General features: G+C 41.4%; 1 protein-coding gene and 1 pseudogene across 1 annotated transcript in view; one reads left to right on the forward strand and one right to left on the reverse strand.

The window, feature by feature from the left end:
* VWA3B (von Willebrand factor A domain containing 3B) overlaps positions 1–4,389 on the forward strand; it is a 154,448-nt gene extending 150,059 nt beyond the window's left edge. The window contains 3 exon segments of the mRNA XM_019659997.1: positions 3,432–3,651; positions 3,808–3,865; positions 3,868–4,389. Of these exon segments, the coding sequence (XP_019515542.1) occupies positions 3,432–3,651; positions 3,808–3,865; positions 3,868–3,941 (352 nt within the window). The 3' untranslated portion in view covers positions 3,942–4,389.
* On the reverse strand, positions 141–382 carry LOC109391980 (cytochrome c oxidase subunit 6C-like; annotated as a pseudogene).
* Positions 4,390–17,884: the final 13,495 nt, after the last annotated feature.

Genomic DNA, 17,884 nt, shown 5'->3' on the forward strand with positions numbered 1-17,884 from the left:
ATTTATTTTCCACAACATTTAATTGTTTATTTACCAAGAGAAACTATCCCTTAGCCCAAATATCCATGTTTCATACTTCAGGAACACAGGTCAGTGACAAACTTCCATGGAAGTCAACTCAAATTCTTTACACTCGGAAATCACTTTGCACTCTGAAAGATACCAGCCTTCCTCATCTCTTCAAAATCTTTCATGGAATCATAATTTCTGTGGAAATCTTCATATGCCTTCTTCCTTGGTTCAGTCACAACAAACTTATAGAAAGCTGCAATCCCCAGGGAAAACAATGATTGCTCCAACAATATGAAATCGCAGACACTTGGCCAGAAGGCCATGCATCTGAGGTTTTGCCAAAGCACTGGAAGACATGGTAGCTATATTCTCCCTTAATACCGATGTCACAAAAAATGTTTTAAATGTAGAGAAAGTGACAATTCTACTGGAATCCATTTCCCTGAGGCAACTATTAACAGATTGATGCAAAGACTTCCACTATCCTTATGCATTCACACTCTCAATAACAAAAATGAAAATATAACATATATGCTGTCTTGTAACTTCCTACCACTTAACAATATATTATTTGCATGTTTGCATAACAAGGACACCTCCTATTTCATGATCATCTGCCCAGAATTTAACTATTCGGGTAGTCACATGCCCAGTCCTGTGCTGAGGGCTGGACACACACTGCTTCTTGCTCTTTCTTGCTGTTCTTCTTGAGTTCCTTCCAAGGTCATCTTCCTGGGGCCCTTCAGGTGGGTAGGCAGGCCTCTGCCCTCCTTCACTTGTTGGTTGCTATTGGTAAACCTGAAAAACTCTACTTCCCACTCCCCCTTGTTTGTTGCTCTTCTCAGAGGTTATAGGTTAGACGCTGGACCACGACCAATCCTAATACATGGGAAATAGTATATGCCAACTTAGTCTGCTCTTGAGGGAGGTAGCAGCTTGAGGGATAATTGATGGTAATATGGTGGATAAAACTGCAGATCCCAGAGAACAGAGCTGGTGACTAACACCTTGTGGTGTGATTTCAAGATGAGTCTCCAGGAGCTTGGCCTCACAGAACTTACATACCCACACAGGCATTATGGATTACCTATATTTAAAGGTAATTTTGTGGCCTCCTGGGGAGCCTTTTTTCCAATGTTACTGCTATTGCTCAGTCCATTTTTTTATTATGGTAGAATATACATAACATAAAATTTACTGTTTTAACCATTTTTAAGCATAATTTCAGTGGCATTAAGTACATTCACATTATTTTGCAACCATCACCACCACCCATCTCCAGAACATTTCTCACCTTCCCAAAGTGAAACTCTGTCCCCACTGCACACTAACTCCCCATTCCCCCTCTCGCAGCTCCTGGCAGCCATCATTCTACTTGTGTCTCTGTGAATCTGACTACTCTAGGTCCTCATATAAGTGGGATCACACAATATGTGTCATTTTGTGTCTGGCGTATTTCACTCAGCATAGTGTCCTCATGGTTCATCCATGTAGCAAGTGCCAGTCTTCCTTCCTTTCTTAAAGGCTGAACAATATTTCACTGTATGTATGACCATATTTTGTTTGTCCATCAATGAACACTTAGGATGCTTCCACCTTTTGGCTATTATGCATAATGCTGTTATGAACATGGGTGTATAGATAACTAACTGTTTGTGTGCCTGCTTTCATTCTTGTGGGTGTATGCCCAGCAGTAGGATTGCTGGATCACTGGTAGTTCTATTTATACTATTTTGAGGAATCTCCACACTGTTTTCCATGGCAGCTGCACCATTTTACATTCCCATCAACAGTGCACAAGGGTTCCAATTTTTCCACATCCTCACCAACCCGTTATTTGAGGGTTTATTTTTTTCTTTTTTTAATAGCTCTCCTAATGATGTGTAAAGACCAAAATTTTAATCTCTCTTGGAAATTACCCCCTGAGTTTCTGAGCCAGTCTTCGAAAAGTATCACGGGATTTGAGCAATGGAATTTTCTATTGAGAAATAACTAAAAATATTTTCCTACTACATTAATATTTTTTTCTTGACAATTTTTAAAAGGATCTGAAGCAGCTATGGTCAAAGTTATTCAGAATGAAGACTGGGTGATCAAGGTGGCAGACAGTGGTTATGGGAACAAAATATGGGTTAACACCAGGCAGCCGATGTCCTTAACTTACCCTGAAGGCTCTGTGGAAGGCGAGTTTCCAAAACTGGGCCAAATTAGGTCAAGGTGCTCCCAAGATGCCGTCTCTGACGGACAACATTTCTAGATAAATAAATAGTCCAGTATATTTTCTTTGACCAACATCTCTCTATTTCCCCCACCCTCAGCACCAGCCCCTGGCAACCACCATTTTACTCTGTTCCTATGAGTTTCGTTTATTTTATATTTCACATATAAGTGAGATCATACAGTATTTGTCTTTTTATATCTGACATATTTCACTCAGCATATGCCTTCAAGGACAATCCATGTTGTCACAAATGATAGGATTTCCTTTTTTTACTGCTACATAATCCATTATACACACACACACACACACACACACACAAACACACACACATATGGGAAGATAGAGATTTTACATCTTTATCCATTCATCCATCCATAGACACTTGGGTTGCTTCAATTTCATGGCTATTGTCAATAACGCTGCAATGAACATGGGAGTGCAAATATCTCTTCAATATACTGATTTCATTTCCTTCAGATAAATACCCAGTAGTTGAATTGCTGTGTCATATGGTAATTCTATTTTTAATTTATTTTTAAAGATTTTATTGGGGAATTGGGGGAGGGAACCGTGTTGGGCAATTGGGGAAGGGGAACAGACAAGTTGCTGTCCTTTTGTTCTTCAGTTTAGTTGTGGAGGATGTCGCTTCACTGACCCATGTTGGTATTGTGATCATTGTGCTCTTCCCGGCTGAGGCAGATCAGTCGCTGGCCATTGGATGGTCACTTACGGTGGCTCACAGCAGCTCACGCCGGCTGCCACCCACTCACACTGACTGCCTGCCACTCACGGTAGCTCAAGGCAGCCCACTGCAGCCCCACTGCAGCCTACACCGTTGCAGGCGACTCACAGCAGCCCAGCTCCAGGTCGAGCTGTTGTTCACCATTTTAGCTGTAGAGGACGCAGTGTCACTTGCCCATGTGGGATTTGAACCAGCAGCCCTGCTACTCAGAGCTCATGCTCTCAAGCCAACTCTTAACCAATGAGCCACTTGGCTGGCCCTATTTTTAATTTTTTGAGGAAACTCCATACTGTTTTCCATAGTGACTGTCCAATTTACAATCTCACCAACAGTGCATGAGAGTTCCCTTTTCTCCATATCCTTGTCCACCTTTGCTATCTCTTGGCTTGGACATTTCTGGAAACATAGCAGCTGTCAAGACCAGGGTAACTAACACTCATTTCTCTCTCTCTCTAGGGCAGACGTGGACATGAAAAACTCAACTTTCCTAATACGACCAATCAAAGAAGCTGATGCTACAGATTTAGGAGAGCTGAGAGAGGAAAACCCTAGAAGGAAGAAAAAGAAACCTGCCAAGAGTCTGCCTCCCCAGGAGGTGGTGCCCTCGGACTCAGATGACCCTTCTCATGGCAACAGGTCCCAAGAGTCCTACCCCAAGAGATACCTCAAGTCCAAGGTGGGAGGGGGACGACATCACTTATCTCCGGAACACACACCCTGAAATCTCACGAATAGCGCACGCAAGGTCAATCCCCAGTTTCCTGTCCAGTTTAGGTCCCAAAACAGCAAAAATTCTAACACCCTTAAGTAATGCTGACACCCACCTCTCCAGACAAGGTCCCTGGCCCTGGGCCTAGGAGCCAGCCAGGCTGTCGCTGCCACACCTCCACCTGAGCAGCCCCGCCCTGCACTCATAGAGCCACCCACAGCAGCAAAGGGCTGAGGACTGTCGCAGAGAAACCTTAAAGCAGTCTATGACAGCTTTCTTTAAGAGCCAACATCCCTCCAAGGCAGCCCAGACCTCAGCCCCTCTGCTGAGGTAAGACCGCCCTCCTTCATCCACCCCTGCCTGCTGTTTGTAACAAAGGTAGACTTCCATCCAAGACTGAAGTCTTGTTTTAAATTGATTATTTCATATGAATTGGGGATTTTATCATTTAATATTAGGACTGAAATTGAGACCCAGTAACTTCTATGAGAGCTGCAAGACTGAACATACCCTATTTTACTGTTATCTGAAACTTTTTATTGAGCCCTCCCTAATTATTTTTGTCTGTAGTCTGTTATAGGTACCTCTAACTGAGCACGGAGCCAGAATAAAAACTCTTACATTGGAAAAATTTCAAAACTATTGGGTTGTTTGATACTATTTTCTTTGAACACGTTTTAGCAATAAAATAAAAGTATTCACTTCTATTCATTAATTTCTTAGTAAAATTAGTTTTATTAATTTCAAAAATGAAAGAGCATTCCAAAATTCTCTTCTTCTAGTCAATTATAGCTTTGGGACATGGTACAGATTATTAATAAGAAAAATATTGGATGCTTTTTTCAAATAGAAAAGCTAGTGCAGTGTTCTAACACTAAAAAGTCACAAGCTAACTAAAAGTGATGCTCTATATAAATGCTGAACAACTATGGTGTACACCTGAAACTGACATAATGTTGTATTCTAGCTATATTTTTAAATAAAAATCTTAAGTTAAAAAGAAAAAGTGATCCTCACATTCCTGAAAGCTAGGAGGTCACCAGGGTCATGACCAAGAACTTAAAGGAGAGGGATCCACTTCCAAAAATGTGAAAGAAAAAGGGACATGAGCTCAGCATCAGGTTAAATGTAGTAATGCAGTGAGGAAGGAACTGAGGAGCGAGGACATGATCCAGAACAAGGCAGGGACAGTGTGGGAGTTGTGCTGCCACCCAGCTCCCAGAGTTTCTCCCAGGCAGGAAGGCTCTGGAGTGGTTTCTTGGGTTTGGTCTGCACTGTGGAGAACTGGTGGGGCAGGAAAGAAACCATTCATTGTGTGACAGTCATTCATTCATGCATGCATTCATTCAATTATTCAGCAAGCAATTGAGTGCTAAGTGTGCCAGGCTCCAGAGAGACCATCAGACTTTTCAAAGGTGGTTGGTTTCCTTCTCTCTATTCTACTCTCTTCATCTTCACAGGGTGCAGGGGTGACAGACTACAGGACAAATATATATATATATAATAATAGTTTATTGATATTGCATTACAATGCTCGATGACGTTAAATGATATGTTCAATGTGTCACCCTTCATTGAGAGAGAGCGCCGAATCCTAACCACTAGATGACCAGTCACCCTTCATTGATAACGCCCAGTTTGATGTGTATTTGCACTTCCAGCCAGTGTGAAATAACAGGAACTGGATCACCCCTCCTCTGCCTGGAACAGCTGAAATACCTGATAAAATGTATGTAACAACGATTTCCAACACATTGGGCATAGGCAATGATCTCTGAGAAACAAACAAGGTGAGACAGCCTCAGGCTGCAGTGTGTGCATCATGTGCATTGACTTAGGTGATTCCTCTGTTTGATTGTCATTGAATAAATCTGCATGTTTAGCATATGCCAGAAATAATAACAAAGGTTCAATCTGTTAAAAAAAATAATAGTAACAATGCTATGCATCCAGATTTTATGGCCACCCTATGCAATTGGCCTGGATCATAAGCCAGGGTGGGACATCGGGATGGAGTGATTGACAGCCACACAGAGCTATGTGGGATGGATACAGGCCAAGTCCCTGAAAGAGGGAGACAGCTCTTACCATAAGATCAAGAAGAGACTGGATGACCACTTGAGTGATATAACAAAGATCCATGCCTCAAGTGACAGAGTCACCAACATTGCCTCTAAGTTCCAACTCTAGGGGTCTATAGATCAATGACATAGTCCATTACCAACTCAGAGCAGTTCCTATATATGAAAAACTGTCCTTATAAAAGGTGAGGTGGGACAGAGGAGTTGTAGCCAACACAATTAGACAAGAGAAATTAATTGGGGAGATAGAATTGAAGAAGAAGTAAAATTATGTTGCACATGATAAAAGATTATACCTGAAAAACCTGAGAGAATCAATGATAGTACTAATTCAAATAATAAAAATAACTCAGGATAGAAATTTTATATACAGAAATCAATAGTTTCCATATACACCAATAATGATCAATTAGAAGGTATATTGATAGAGAAAACCTAATTTACAGTAACAGCAAAGAAGATAAAATATAGTTGATTCTTATTACCCATGGCAGTTATGTTCTGGTGTGGAATTCGCAGACAGTGAAAGCATTCACAGACTCTAAAAAGTGGGAGAGCAGGAAAGTTTTATTAAAGTTCGGGCAGAGAGAATGCCCATGGCAGTGTCTAAAGATGATGGCTGCCATGGGTTGTAAGACGAAAAACACCGGTGGGGAGGGAAGGGGTTGACAGGGTAGAGTCTCATAGTGGACAGCTTCTCCTAACTCAGGTTAGCTTTTTCTTACGTAGGAAAGAGGGAGTCAGGCTGGTTTGAGGGCTGACATCGCTTCCTGGGATCTGGCCTGTTTGAAGATGATGTTATCTCCAGACTCTGAACTCAGACTTGGTATTCACGGCCTGGGGCTTTATAGTGTCACTAGTAAAAACTGCAAGAAAGTTGCAAATTGTATTCCGGTGTCTGGGCACCTGAGAATTAAGAAATTGCTCTTTTCACTTTAGGATGTTATTAATTAACAAGGTATGGGTAGCCTTGAGAAAGGGAACACGGTTCTTAAGTTAATCAGTGAGGGAAGAAACAAAGAGAAAACAGCAAATATATCAAGGAGGATCAAACTGCAAACAAACCAAGTCTAATCACAGGTGGCTAGATAGCGCTACGCAGTGAGTTAAACTGCAAACCAGCTGAGTCTAAGTGTGTTATTGATTTCCTGAATTTCATCCTTACAGCTTAGTTCTGTAAAGTCACCTCTAACACTGAATTTGCAAATACTGACCCATTGCCCTTAGGGGGAAATACAGGGTAGGTTCCTGCAAGTCTCTGGTCACCGCATTTTCACCAACTGATCAATATGTTACATTTTATGTGTGATTCTGTTTAGAGACACCTTATTTAATACACAGTGTTGATTTAGTGACAAGGAGCTTCTGGTGGAAGCACTGCCCACCTCAGTGACGCTGGCCTAGCACATTTTCTCTGTCATGCATCAGCCTACTTGCACGTAGGAGCATCCAAGCGGCACTTCAGGACAACACTTGGGGCTTTAAACAGTGAAATTAACAGTAAGCACAAAAATGTGAAAAACACAGTACTAAATATGCAACAAAAAGGACAAGCTTTTACACTAAGAGCAGAAAAAGACAGAAAGATGAGTCACATTCTCACCATTCTGAGCATATCCATATTTGCAAAATGACTTGAGTGTTGATTTTGGAGTAAATGTTAGGAATAGGTGAATTCACAAATATGGTATCCATGAAAATTGAGAAGCGGCTTTTCCTAGAATAAGATTACAAAAAATGTGCAAAAACAATATGAGAAAAATGTCCAAACATTCCTGAAGTAGACTTAAACATTCCTTACTTTTAGATAGGATAGCTCAGTGTCAAGGTGTTAATTCTCCCTGAGTTCAATAAAAATAGCAAATATTTTCTAAGGCTTGAAAAGTCGAAAGTAAAGTTAATATGGAAAAATAAACATTTGATAGTGTTAGGTCCTTAACACTTAAAAATTCTTAAAAATGACCTAAGAGGGCCGGCCAAGTGGCGCGATGGTTAAGAACTCGCTTGGGATGCCAGAGGACCCCGGTTCGGATCCCACATATGAGGGCCAGTGACACTGCCCTCCACAGCTAAGATGCTGAACAACAGCTCAACCTGGAGCTGGGCTGCCATGAGTCGCTGGCGACGGCGTAGGCTGCAGCCCCTGTGGCAGTGGGTTGCCATGGGCTACGGTATGTAGCCAGCAGCCAGCGTGAGCGGCCAGCAGCCGCAGTGAGTGGCCGTCCAGAAGCCGGCGACTGATCTGCCTCGCCAGAGAAGAGCGCAATGATGGTGCCAACTTGGGCCAGTGAAGCAACGTCCTCCACAACTAGATTGAAGAACAAGACGACAGCAGCTTGTCTGTTCCCCTTTCCCCAATTCCCCAGCACTGTTCCCATTCCCCCAATTCCCCCAATAAAAATCTTTAAAAATAAAATGAGCTAAGAGACAAAGTTTTCGTTCCAAAAGTTTTATTCAGCCAAGCCTGGCGACCGCCTCACTCTGCAAGAGGAGAACGGCCCCGAGGTCTTGGAGGGTGGAAGTTTTATAGGGGCTTGATTTCTGGGAGTTTGAGCAGAAGCAGGTGTACAGAAGCCAAAAAGAAGTTAGTTCTTGCAAAATGTCCTAAGCCAGGTGTGAAAATGGGTTATCTGTAAAATAATCTGCTGTTGTAACCTAAATCTTGCAAAGGAAAGGTTTTACTGCCAGTCATAACCTCATCCTGGCACCTTTAACAGGATGTTCTGCTATGCTCAGCTGGAGTATGACTTTTTCTTATTTCTTAGGGCGGGGGTATCTCTAAGATCAACCTGTCTGGCCTAAGGTATAGTTTGTTTGGCCTAGGGTCTGGGCCTGGGTCCTCACAATAGTAACTAGAAAATTCTGAAAAAGAAAAGCCACTAGGAGGGACTTACTACATAAGCTAACATATAAAACACTATAATATCTTAATGCTTAAAATAATATGGTGCTAGCACAGGGGAAAAAAAGTAGACCAATGAAATGGAATAGAGTTCAGAAACAGACCCATATATATATATATATTAAACATAAGGTGGCATACAAGGCTGATGTCCCTAAAATATAGAGAACTCTTAAAAATTGAGGGGAGGGCCAGCCGAGTGGCGCGATGGTTAAGATCTGGCTTGGGATGCCAGAGGGCCCCGGTTTGGATCCCACATATGAGGGCCAGTGACACTGCCCTCCACAGCTGGGATGCTGAACAACAGCTCAACCTGGAGCTGGGATGCAGTGAGTTACCAGCGACGGCATAGGCTGCAACCCCTGTGGCAGTGGGTTGCCATGGGCTACTGTATGTAGCCAGCAGCCAGTGTGAGCGGCCGTCCAGAAGCCGGCGACTGATCTGCCTCGCCTGGGAAGAGCGCAATGATGGTGCCAACTTGGGCCAGTGAAGCAATGTCCTCCACAACTAGACTGAAGAACAAAAAACGACAGCAACTGTTCCCCTTCCCCCAATTCCCCAGCACTGTTCCCATCCCCCCAATTCCCCAATAAAAAATCTTTAAAAAAAAATTGAGGGGAAAAATGACCAAAAAGCCTGGCAGAAAAATAGACAAAAGACATCAACTACTCACATAGATATAAGAATAAACTTAAAATACAAAAAGATGTTTAACTTCACTGATGCTACGAGAAATACAAATTAAAACTACTTTTAGGGGACTTCCAGACATGTTGCAATATGAAGTGGTAAAGCAAATCTTCTCACAAACAACAATTGTAAGACCTAGGTAACATACTTACATCAACAAGTATTTAAAGGCACAATAAAATGTTCAAAAACATGCAGAATGTTGAGGGTTTATTCTCCAAAAACTGCAACTGGAAGAAGAATTGTGAGGTTGTGACACTCTGGCCTAAGGGCACTTTCCAACTTCCATGGTCAAGAACACAAAAATGCAGCTCAAGGTGTCCGAGATGAAAGTTCAAGGCTGGAAAAGAAGTAAAAATTCATAGAAGAAATCCTGGCAGCAAGAAACCACAGTAAGAATAAGTCATAAAGTCTACGTATAAACTCTGTTCTAATTCCTGGCTGATCACTAAATTATGTCTGTATAGGGGAGAACCCAGGGAATGCTGTTAAAAAAAAAGTAAGTAGTCAGAAAACAGGAATCTCTTAAGAGACAGAGCTGCATGGAGCCATATGTGTATTTGCTGCTTGTGGACTGAAATGCATTTCCAAATCATTTACTGCTTGGGCTGCAGTGACTTAATTCTACAGGATTACAGTGTCAGGGGAGAGAGCCTGAGGCTGGCACAGCAAGGAAGTTTAAGCAAGGAAATCATTAAAAGCTTGAACTCCAAAATCTGTCCAAGTCCTTGGATGACCACCAAATTATGTAGGCCTAGGGGAAATACCCAAGGTGCCAGGATAAAAAAGCAGCAGTGAGAAGTCATAAGAACAGAATAGAGATGCAACCTGCTTCATGCTACAGGAGAAAAACCTTTGCAGTTTGAGTACCGGCAAATAAGTTAACTTCCGACTAGAATAAGAAAAAAAAAAATCAAGCAGACAAAAACAAACAAAAAACCTTGAAGAACACAATAAATACATCACTAGAACATGTTGCCTAAAATGTCCAATTTTCTGATGTTGAATCAAAAACAGTAGACATGCAAAGAAACAGAAAAATGTGTTTTATTTCTAATGGATAAATGACACTCAATAGAAACTTGGGGTCCAGGTGTTGTATTTAACAGACTTCTAAACAACTATCATAAATACATAAAGAATTAATGTAAATATAATAATTAAAATAAAAATAATTAATATAATAAAGAATTAATATAAAAATATAAAGAATTAAAGGAAAATATAGTGTCAATGAAGAAATGGATAGGGAATCTCAATAGAAAAATGAAGGTATTAAAAATACAGAAGAAAAATTCTACAGCTTAAAAGTATAACAAAACATACACTAAATGGACTGAACAGCAGGAAAATCATTGAACTTGAAGGTAAATTAATAAAAATTACCCAATTCAAAATACAAAGAAAAAAGGATTGAAGAAAAATGAACAGAGCCTCAGAGACCTGTAGGATGATTTCAAGCATTTCAAAATATGTGAAGTTAGAGGAGAACGAGAAATAAAGAAAACATATTTTGAGACAATGAAAACTTCCAAAATTTGGTGGAAAACATTAGTGGATCCAAGAAGTCTAATCCTAAGCATTATAAATACAAAGAAAACCAAAGCACATCATAATCAAACTGCTAAAAGATGACAATAAGGAACCAGAGAACAGTATGTTACATTCCAGGAAACATGACATGATATTAATGAATTCTCAACAAAAACTGTGGAGACCAGAAGATAATGGAATGGGAAAATGCAGATTCTTAGGTGAAATGCCTGTTCAAATATTTTTCCCATTTGTTAATTGGGTTGTCTTTTTGTTATTGGTTTTTTTATATTATTTATATCATTTAGAAATGAGTCCTCTGTCAGATAAATGTATTGTCAATATTTTCTCTCTGTCTGGGGCACATCTATTTATTTGTTTTTTAAAATATTTATTTTAAACTAATTTAAGACATATAGAAGAGTTGTAAAAATAGTCCAAAGAATTTCCACCATATACCCTTCACCCAGAACCCATAATGTTAGCATTTTACCACTTACCATGTTGACTATCAGCCTGACTCTCTCTCTCTCTTTTTCTCTCTCTCTCTCTCTGACATCCACACACACACACACGTACGCTTGCGCACACACACACACACACACACACACACACACACACACATGGTTTTTCTGCTAGTCCGACTTATCTCCTTATCAGATTATGTATTCTTTAACACACTGCACATCGTGTGGTCCCCAGCAGAAGTAGCTGTCTTCTTGCCCATATATGGCACAATTTATGTGCCTTTTGATCCTAACCTATAAATATTGGGCCCCAACACATCTGAAACTCTTTTAGACTAGGCAAATTTTACATAATTATAATAGCAAAAAATTTAGTTCCTCTCCTCAATCTTTTAAATCAAAAAGGATAATATGGACCAAGAATAACAAATTATATATTTACACAGTGAAACGGAAAGAACTAGCTACAATAAACAATATCACTGAATCTTGATTGGGGGAGAAAAAGCAAATTCCAGAAGACTAGATAGACCATAATCCCATTTTCTAAATTTTAAAAACAAAACTGCATGTCACTGGGGAGTCCCCTAAGCCACACCTACTTGTGTGTGCTCATATTTGAACTCCATCCCTCTGGGCGTGGCTAGTATTTCTCCTTTTATTTTTCTGATGCTGAAACCATTGGTGAGTAGAATTGGATTCAGCAGGTTCCCTGTGTTCAGCCTTCCTTGGCTCCTTATGGCTGGATGTCACCCTTTTCCCCACAGACCCCTCCTCATTTTCTTAGAGAACCCTAACTAAGGACTAAGCAACCTGAGATTCACGTAGTCCTTCCCCCACCTCCCAGTCTCACCTACTCCATCAGAGGGAAGAAGCATTGCCTTTTCCACAGCTCCATTCTCACTCTAGTCTCCCAGTTCTGACACAGGCTTCAGGTTTCAGGGGATCCCTCTCCTGGTCTCTTGCTGCCATGGATCTGTTAGGATACCCCACTAACTTGTCTGGGATTGCCTGGTGTTGATTGTGTCCTGCATATTGACAAAGGATTGCTGTTCCTTCCACACCTGGTTGTACCTCAGATGAAGCTTGAACAATGGGACAGGTCCCCAGAGCCACCACACTCAGTGAGTCTTTGGCCATTCTGGACCCTTCATCCTGGCAGCCCAAGGTCTTGCTGCGGGGAGCCTACTGTAGGCAAACACATAGATATATCCCCTTCAGGCTCTTGCTGCTCATCTCATCTCAGTTCACCTGTTTACACCTTTCAGGGACCCAAAGTTCTTCAGTGATGATGGTTGCCACACACATCAATTCCTAAGGGCCACTGCCATGCCTGGTCTGGTACTGGGTGCTCTAAGTCATCATCAGACTCAGTGCATGTCTTCATTTTATGGTTAATTTTGTGAGGTCTTGTTTTCGCCTTCAGATCTTAGAAATAGTATGCATTTCAAAAATAAAGTCCAAAGGGACTTTTCATTTTTAGGAGTATATCTTAAACCTGTCTCATAATAACTACTACTTTCTCCAAAATCAGCTCTGAAATTCTTCTGGACAACAGAAAATAACCATCTGCTTCTAGTCTTCCCCAAGGACAAGCCAACAGGAAACAGCTATAATCTGTATCATAAATTACAAGGAATAGAGGAAATAAAGCATTTCCAGAAAATGAGGGCTGTAAAAACAAAATGCACAGGATAACTGATATATGTTGGAGGGTTTCTGGGTTAAGGACCCTGAGGGTCTTCAGCAGGCATGGTCTCAGGAGTTATGTTTTCTCTTGTCTTGAATTCACTCCAGGTTTCTTCCAGAAACTCAAAGGATAAACTGAGGTCTCTCTTCTCCTCCAATTTCTATGCTGTGGCTTCAACTTTTTGTTTTTTCATGGCTAGTATGTTTGGTTCTATCTAAGAAAATTTTGCCTACCTCAAATCATGAAAATATTCTGTTTGTTCGTATGCATTATGATTGTAGTTTTTATATTTGGATCTATCTATGATCCATCCCAAATTAAATTTCCTGTGTAGAGAAAAGTGGGAGTCGAGATTTTTTTTAAATTCATACATATCTCAATCGTCTGTCCACCATTTCTTAAAAATAAATGTCCCACTGAACTTCCTTAGCACTTTTATCAAAAATCAATTGACCGTGGATACATGGGTTTGTTTCTGGAATTTCCATTTTGTTCCATTAGCCTGTTACTTATGCCAATATTATACTGTTTTGATTACAGTCACTTTATCATAAATCTTGAAATAAGGTAGTATAAATCTTCCAAACTTGTTCTTCTTTTTCAAGATTATTTTGTATAATCTAGATCCTTTGCATTTCCATAAACTTTAGAATCCAATTCCTTAACCAAAAAAACCTACTGGATTTTTTTGTGGAATTGCATGGAGTCTACAGATCATTTTGGGGGGATCTTAAAATTATTTATATTTTATAAATGTATACCATAACATGGTATATCTTGACATTTATTTAAGCCTTCATTAATTTTTCTTAGCAATGCTTTATAAGTCTTGTACATAGTGTTAGATTTATGCTAAGTGATTATGCCTGTGATGCTGTTGTAAATGGTATTTTTAAAATTTCATTTTCTATTGTTTCTTGCTAGAATATATAGAAGTACATTTGAGTTTTGTATATTAACTTTGTGTCCTGCAATCACATTAAATTCACTTATTCTAATATTTTTTTTAGATTAGATAGGGTTTTCTACATACGGGGTCTGACAATTAAGTTTGAGAACTTGTTGCAATGATGTTGCTAACTTTTTTTGATATCAGAGGGATTATTCATTATGAATTTGCACCAATTGGACAAATAGTTGACCAAGTTTACTATTTGGAAGTGCTGAAAAAGCTGCGTGAAAATGTTAGATGACCTGAACTTTTCAGCAACAATTCATGGCTCTAGCATCACGACAATGCACCAGCTCACACAGCACTGTCTGTGAGGGAGCTTTTAGCCAGTAAACAAACAATTGTATTGAAACAGCCTCCCTACTCGCCTGATCTGGCCCCCAATGACTTCTCTCTTTACCTGGAGATAAAAGAAATATTAAAAGGAAGACATTTTGATGACATTCAGGTCATCAAGGGTAATACGACGACAGCTCTGATGGCCATTCCAGAAAAAGAATTCCAAAATTGCTTTGAAGGGTGGACTAAGTGCTGGCGTCAGTGCATAGTTTTCCAAGGGGAGTACTTCGAAGGTGACCATAGTGATATTCAGCAGTGAGGTATATGGCACTTTTTCTAGGATGAGTTCGTGAACTTAATTGTCTGACCTTCTACACAATCATGCTGTCTTCAAATAATAACAGTGATCTTTTTCTCATCTTTATGTCATTTGTTTCTTTTCTTCTCTTTCTCCTGTATTGTACTGGCTGGGACTCTCAGTACAATGTTGACTAGAAGAGCTGAAAGTGAACATCCTTGCTTTGTTCCTGATCTCAGTCTTCAAATTAAGCATAATATTAACTGTAAGCTTTTCTAAGATGTCTTTTATCAATTAGAAGAAGTTCTTTTCTATTCCTAATTTGCTGAGAGTTTTTTTTTTCTTTTTAACATGAAGAGTATTGAATTTTATAGCAGAGACCATCTTGCCTGAAAACCTAAAATACTTATTATCTATCCCTTTAAGAAAATTTTCTGAACTTTTCTCTAGAAAAATATAAAAGTACCCATGGCATGTATGTCAGTTTGTGTCTAATCAAAAGAGAGAAACAACATAATAGTTTAAACAGAAGGTTAATATAAATATTAGTAAACTATGATAAAAGGGCAACTATTAGAAAATGTACATGGCTAAAGAGAGTAACCAAGGAAGGACAAGCTTGGAGTGGAGACCTCCCTTCCCCAAAGCTAATGTTTAGACCCTGTTGGAGCTCTTAAAATTGCAGCCCTGTAGATGGCAGAGAAGTTTGCTGGTATGCATGGGCCTGAGTTTGTCTGCAGTCCTGGGCCAGCAGGAAGCAGACCCTGGAATACAGGCAGGGTAAGTTGCAACCATTGGCTGGCCACACAGGTGTGGAGAGAAAGGCGGAGCCCTAGTGTGAGTAGGAGTCCGAGAGCTGTGGTGCTTGTGTCAGAAGGGTTGCGCCACCAGAAGGTCACAGGAGACAAACCTGGGGACAAGGGCATAGTGAAGCAAAGGGAGTTGGAGCACCAGTGCAGGCAGGAGGGCAGCAGCATTTGGTGTCTAGGCGGAGAGAGCAGCAGGAAGGTGACCACCAGGTCTGGGTGGAGTTGGGATGTTGTCAAGGGACCATGTGTTCTAGGCATGTGGCTGAGGCATAGCACCACTGGACATTCCCACACCCTCATTGCTGACCAATGGTGCAGCCATCAGAAATAGCAGGCAAGTCCCTTCCTGCTTTAACCTTGTTCCAGTATGCCCAACTAAGAAAGCTTAACATCCTGCTCACTGTAAGGAAGAAATGCTTACAGTAACTCTGTGGAGCAGGTACTGAAATTTGGAGCTGAGAGACAATGAATGGTAACTGACATAGTGTGATTGGAGAATGTGGTATCCTAGGCAATCCAGTATTTGGGCCCTCAATATTCTATTAGAGGGTTCTGAAATGAACAGTGAGAAAGTGAGAAGTGGGTGCCCTTTTTTGTTTGTTTGTTTTAACATATGAGGAACCTGAGTTCCACATTAAATTAATTGCTCAAAGTTACAGAGATTTTAAGTAAAATTGTCTACACCTTATATCAAAATAAGCCCAATTGTATTAAAGAGTTAATATTAAGGATAAAAATCTATAAAACTATCAAAAAACAGTAGATGTCGTATATGTAATGGAATTATGCATTCTAGGCTTTCAATGAATTGAATGAATCTCAGTGGGAAATGTTTATAAGTCTCTAACAGTTGTTCTCAACCTGTGGGTCGTGACCCCGTTGGGGGTCAAACAACCCTTTCACAGGGGTCGCCTAAGACCATCGGAAAACAAAAAGATATTTATGTTATGATTCATAACTGTAGTAAAATTACAGTTATAGAGTAGCACCGAAAATAATTTTATGGTTGGGGGTCACCACAACATGAGGAACTGTATTAAGGAGTCGCAGCATTAGGAAGGTTGAGAACCGCTGCTCTAGAATAAATATTATCATAATCCAAATAAAAAGGCAAGCAAACTGGGGTAAACATTTTCATCAAATATACCAGGGAAAAGTATCAGTATTGCACAAAAAGCTCATGCATGAAAGTTTATGCATGAATTTTGAAAAATAAAATAGAAAGCTGGTGAAAAAACGATGGTGGGAAAAAAAATGATTGATGGCAATAGAAGTCACCAAAATTTCTCTTGAATTCAGATATTCATATCTCTGAAATAATCCTACTTATAACCCAAAGAAACAATTACAAAAAATAGGAAAAGGTTCTATGCATGTGTTTATGGCAGTCATTTAAAGGATTGAAAAATGGGAAATAATTTAGTTTAAAGGGTCCATAATAGTGTAAATCATTCTAGTAATTATGTAATTCATTTGGCCATGGTCGTGGCCAGTGATAAATAACTTGACCGGGACCAAAAATCATTGGAAACTAAAGTAGCAGGATGTTACTCCTCAAGATATAACTCCTAATTAAAAGCAGAATAAATAAATGTATTTACATGTGAAAGAGAAAGATGTGGGTATGTGAAAACAGAAAGTAACATAAAATGTAGAATTGATTTACTAAGTTGATTTTAAAAGTTTATTATTAATATAATATTGCTTATGCAACACTTTAAAACGTGGCCACCTGGTTAAGACAGGGGCGGGGCCCTGACTTCCCCGGTGGGGGGCGTGGCCCCCACGACAACCTGGCTGAGCCCGGGAGCAATGTCCTGGACCCCCCGCCCCGACAGGGCTCTGGGCCCCCTTTAGTGGTGGGCGGAGCCCAGGTGGCCGCGGCGTCTAGCCTGGAAGGGACCCGACTTCCTGGGTCGAGTGTGGGCCCCGCGCCATAGCCAGGTCGAGAAGGGGGGCAAAGCGCCGGGACTCCGCCATCAGGGGGCGAGTCCCCAGTGGCCGCTGCGCCGACCTGGGGGTGTGGGGCCGTGGCCTCCCCTCGGCACCCCCAGTGGAGGCGAGTATCCATCGGCTGCAGCTCGTATCTGGGGAGGGCCGGGGCCCTCCTGGCAGGCGGCTGGGCCCGGGTGGCGGCTGGGCCTAGACCGGGGCTGGGGCGGCAACAGGCACCGGGCTGAGCCGAGGGGTGGGGACCTGGTCTCTCCCCTCCCGGGGGGAGAGGTACCAGTGGCCGCCGGGCCTAGCTGGGGTCAGAGTTTTGGGCCTAGCAGACAGTGGGCGGGGCCCGAGCGGCCGCCCGGACAAGTTGGGGGCTGAGTCTCGGGCCCCAGTGTCGTGCGTGGGTAGTGGGCGGAGCTGGGAAGCGCCCCCCCACCGGGGAGCGGGGCCAAGGCAGACACTGGGGAAAGCAGAGGACCAGGGCAACAAGCCCTCCCGCCCAGAGGCGAAGCCCCTGTGGCCCCCACGCCGAGCCGAGGACGGGTCTCTGGTATTCGA

Source organism: Hipposideros armiger, unplaced genomic scaffold (genome assembly GCF_001890085.2).
Source record: "Hipposideros armiger isolate ML-2016 unplaced genomic scaffold, ASM189008v1 scaffold_310, whole genome shotgun sequence".
Lineage (NCBI taxonomy): Eukaryota > Metazoa > Chordata > Mammalia > Chiroptera > Hipposideridae > Hipposideros > Hipposideros armiger.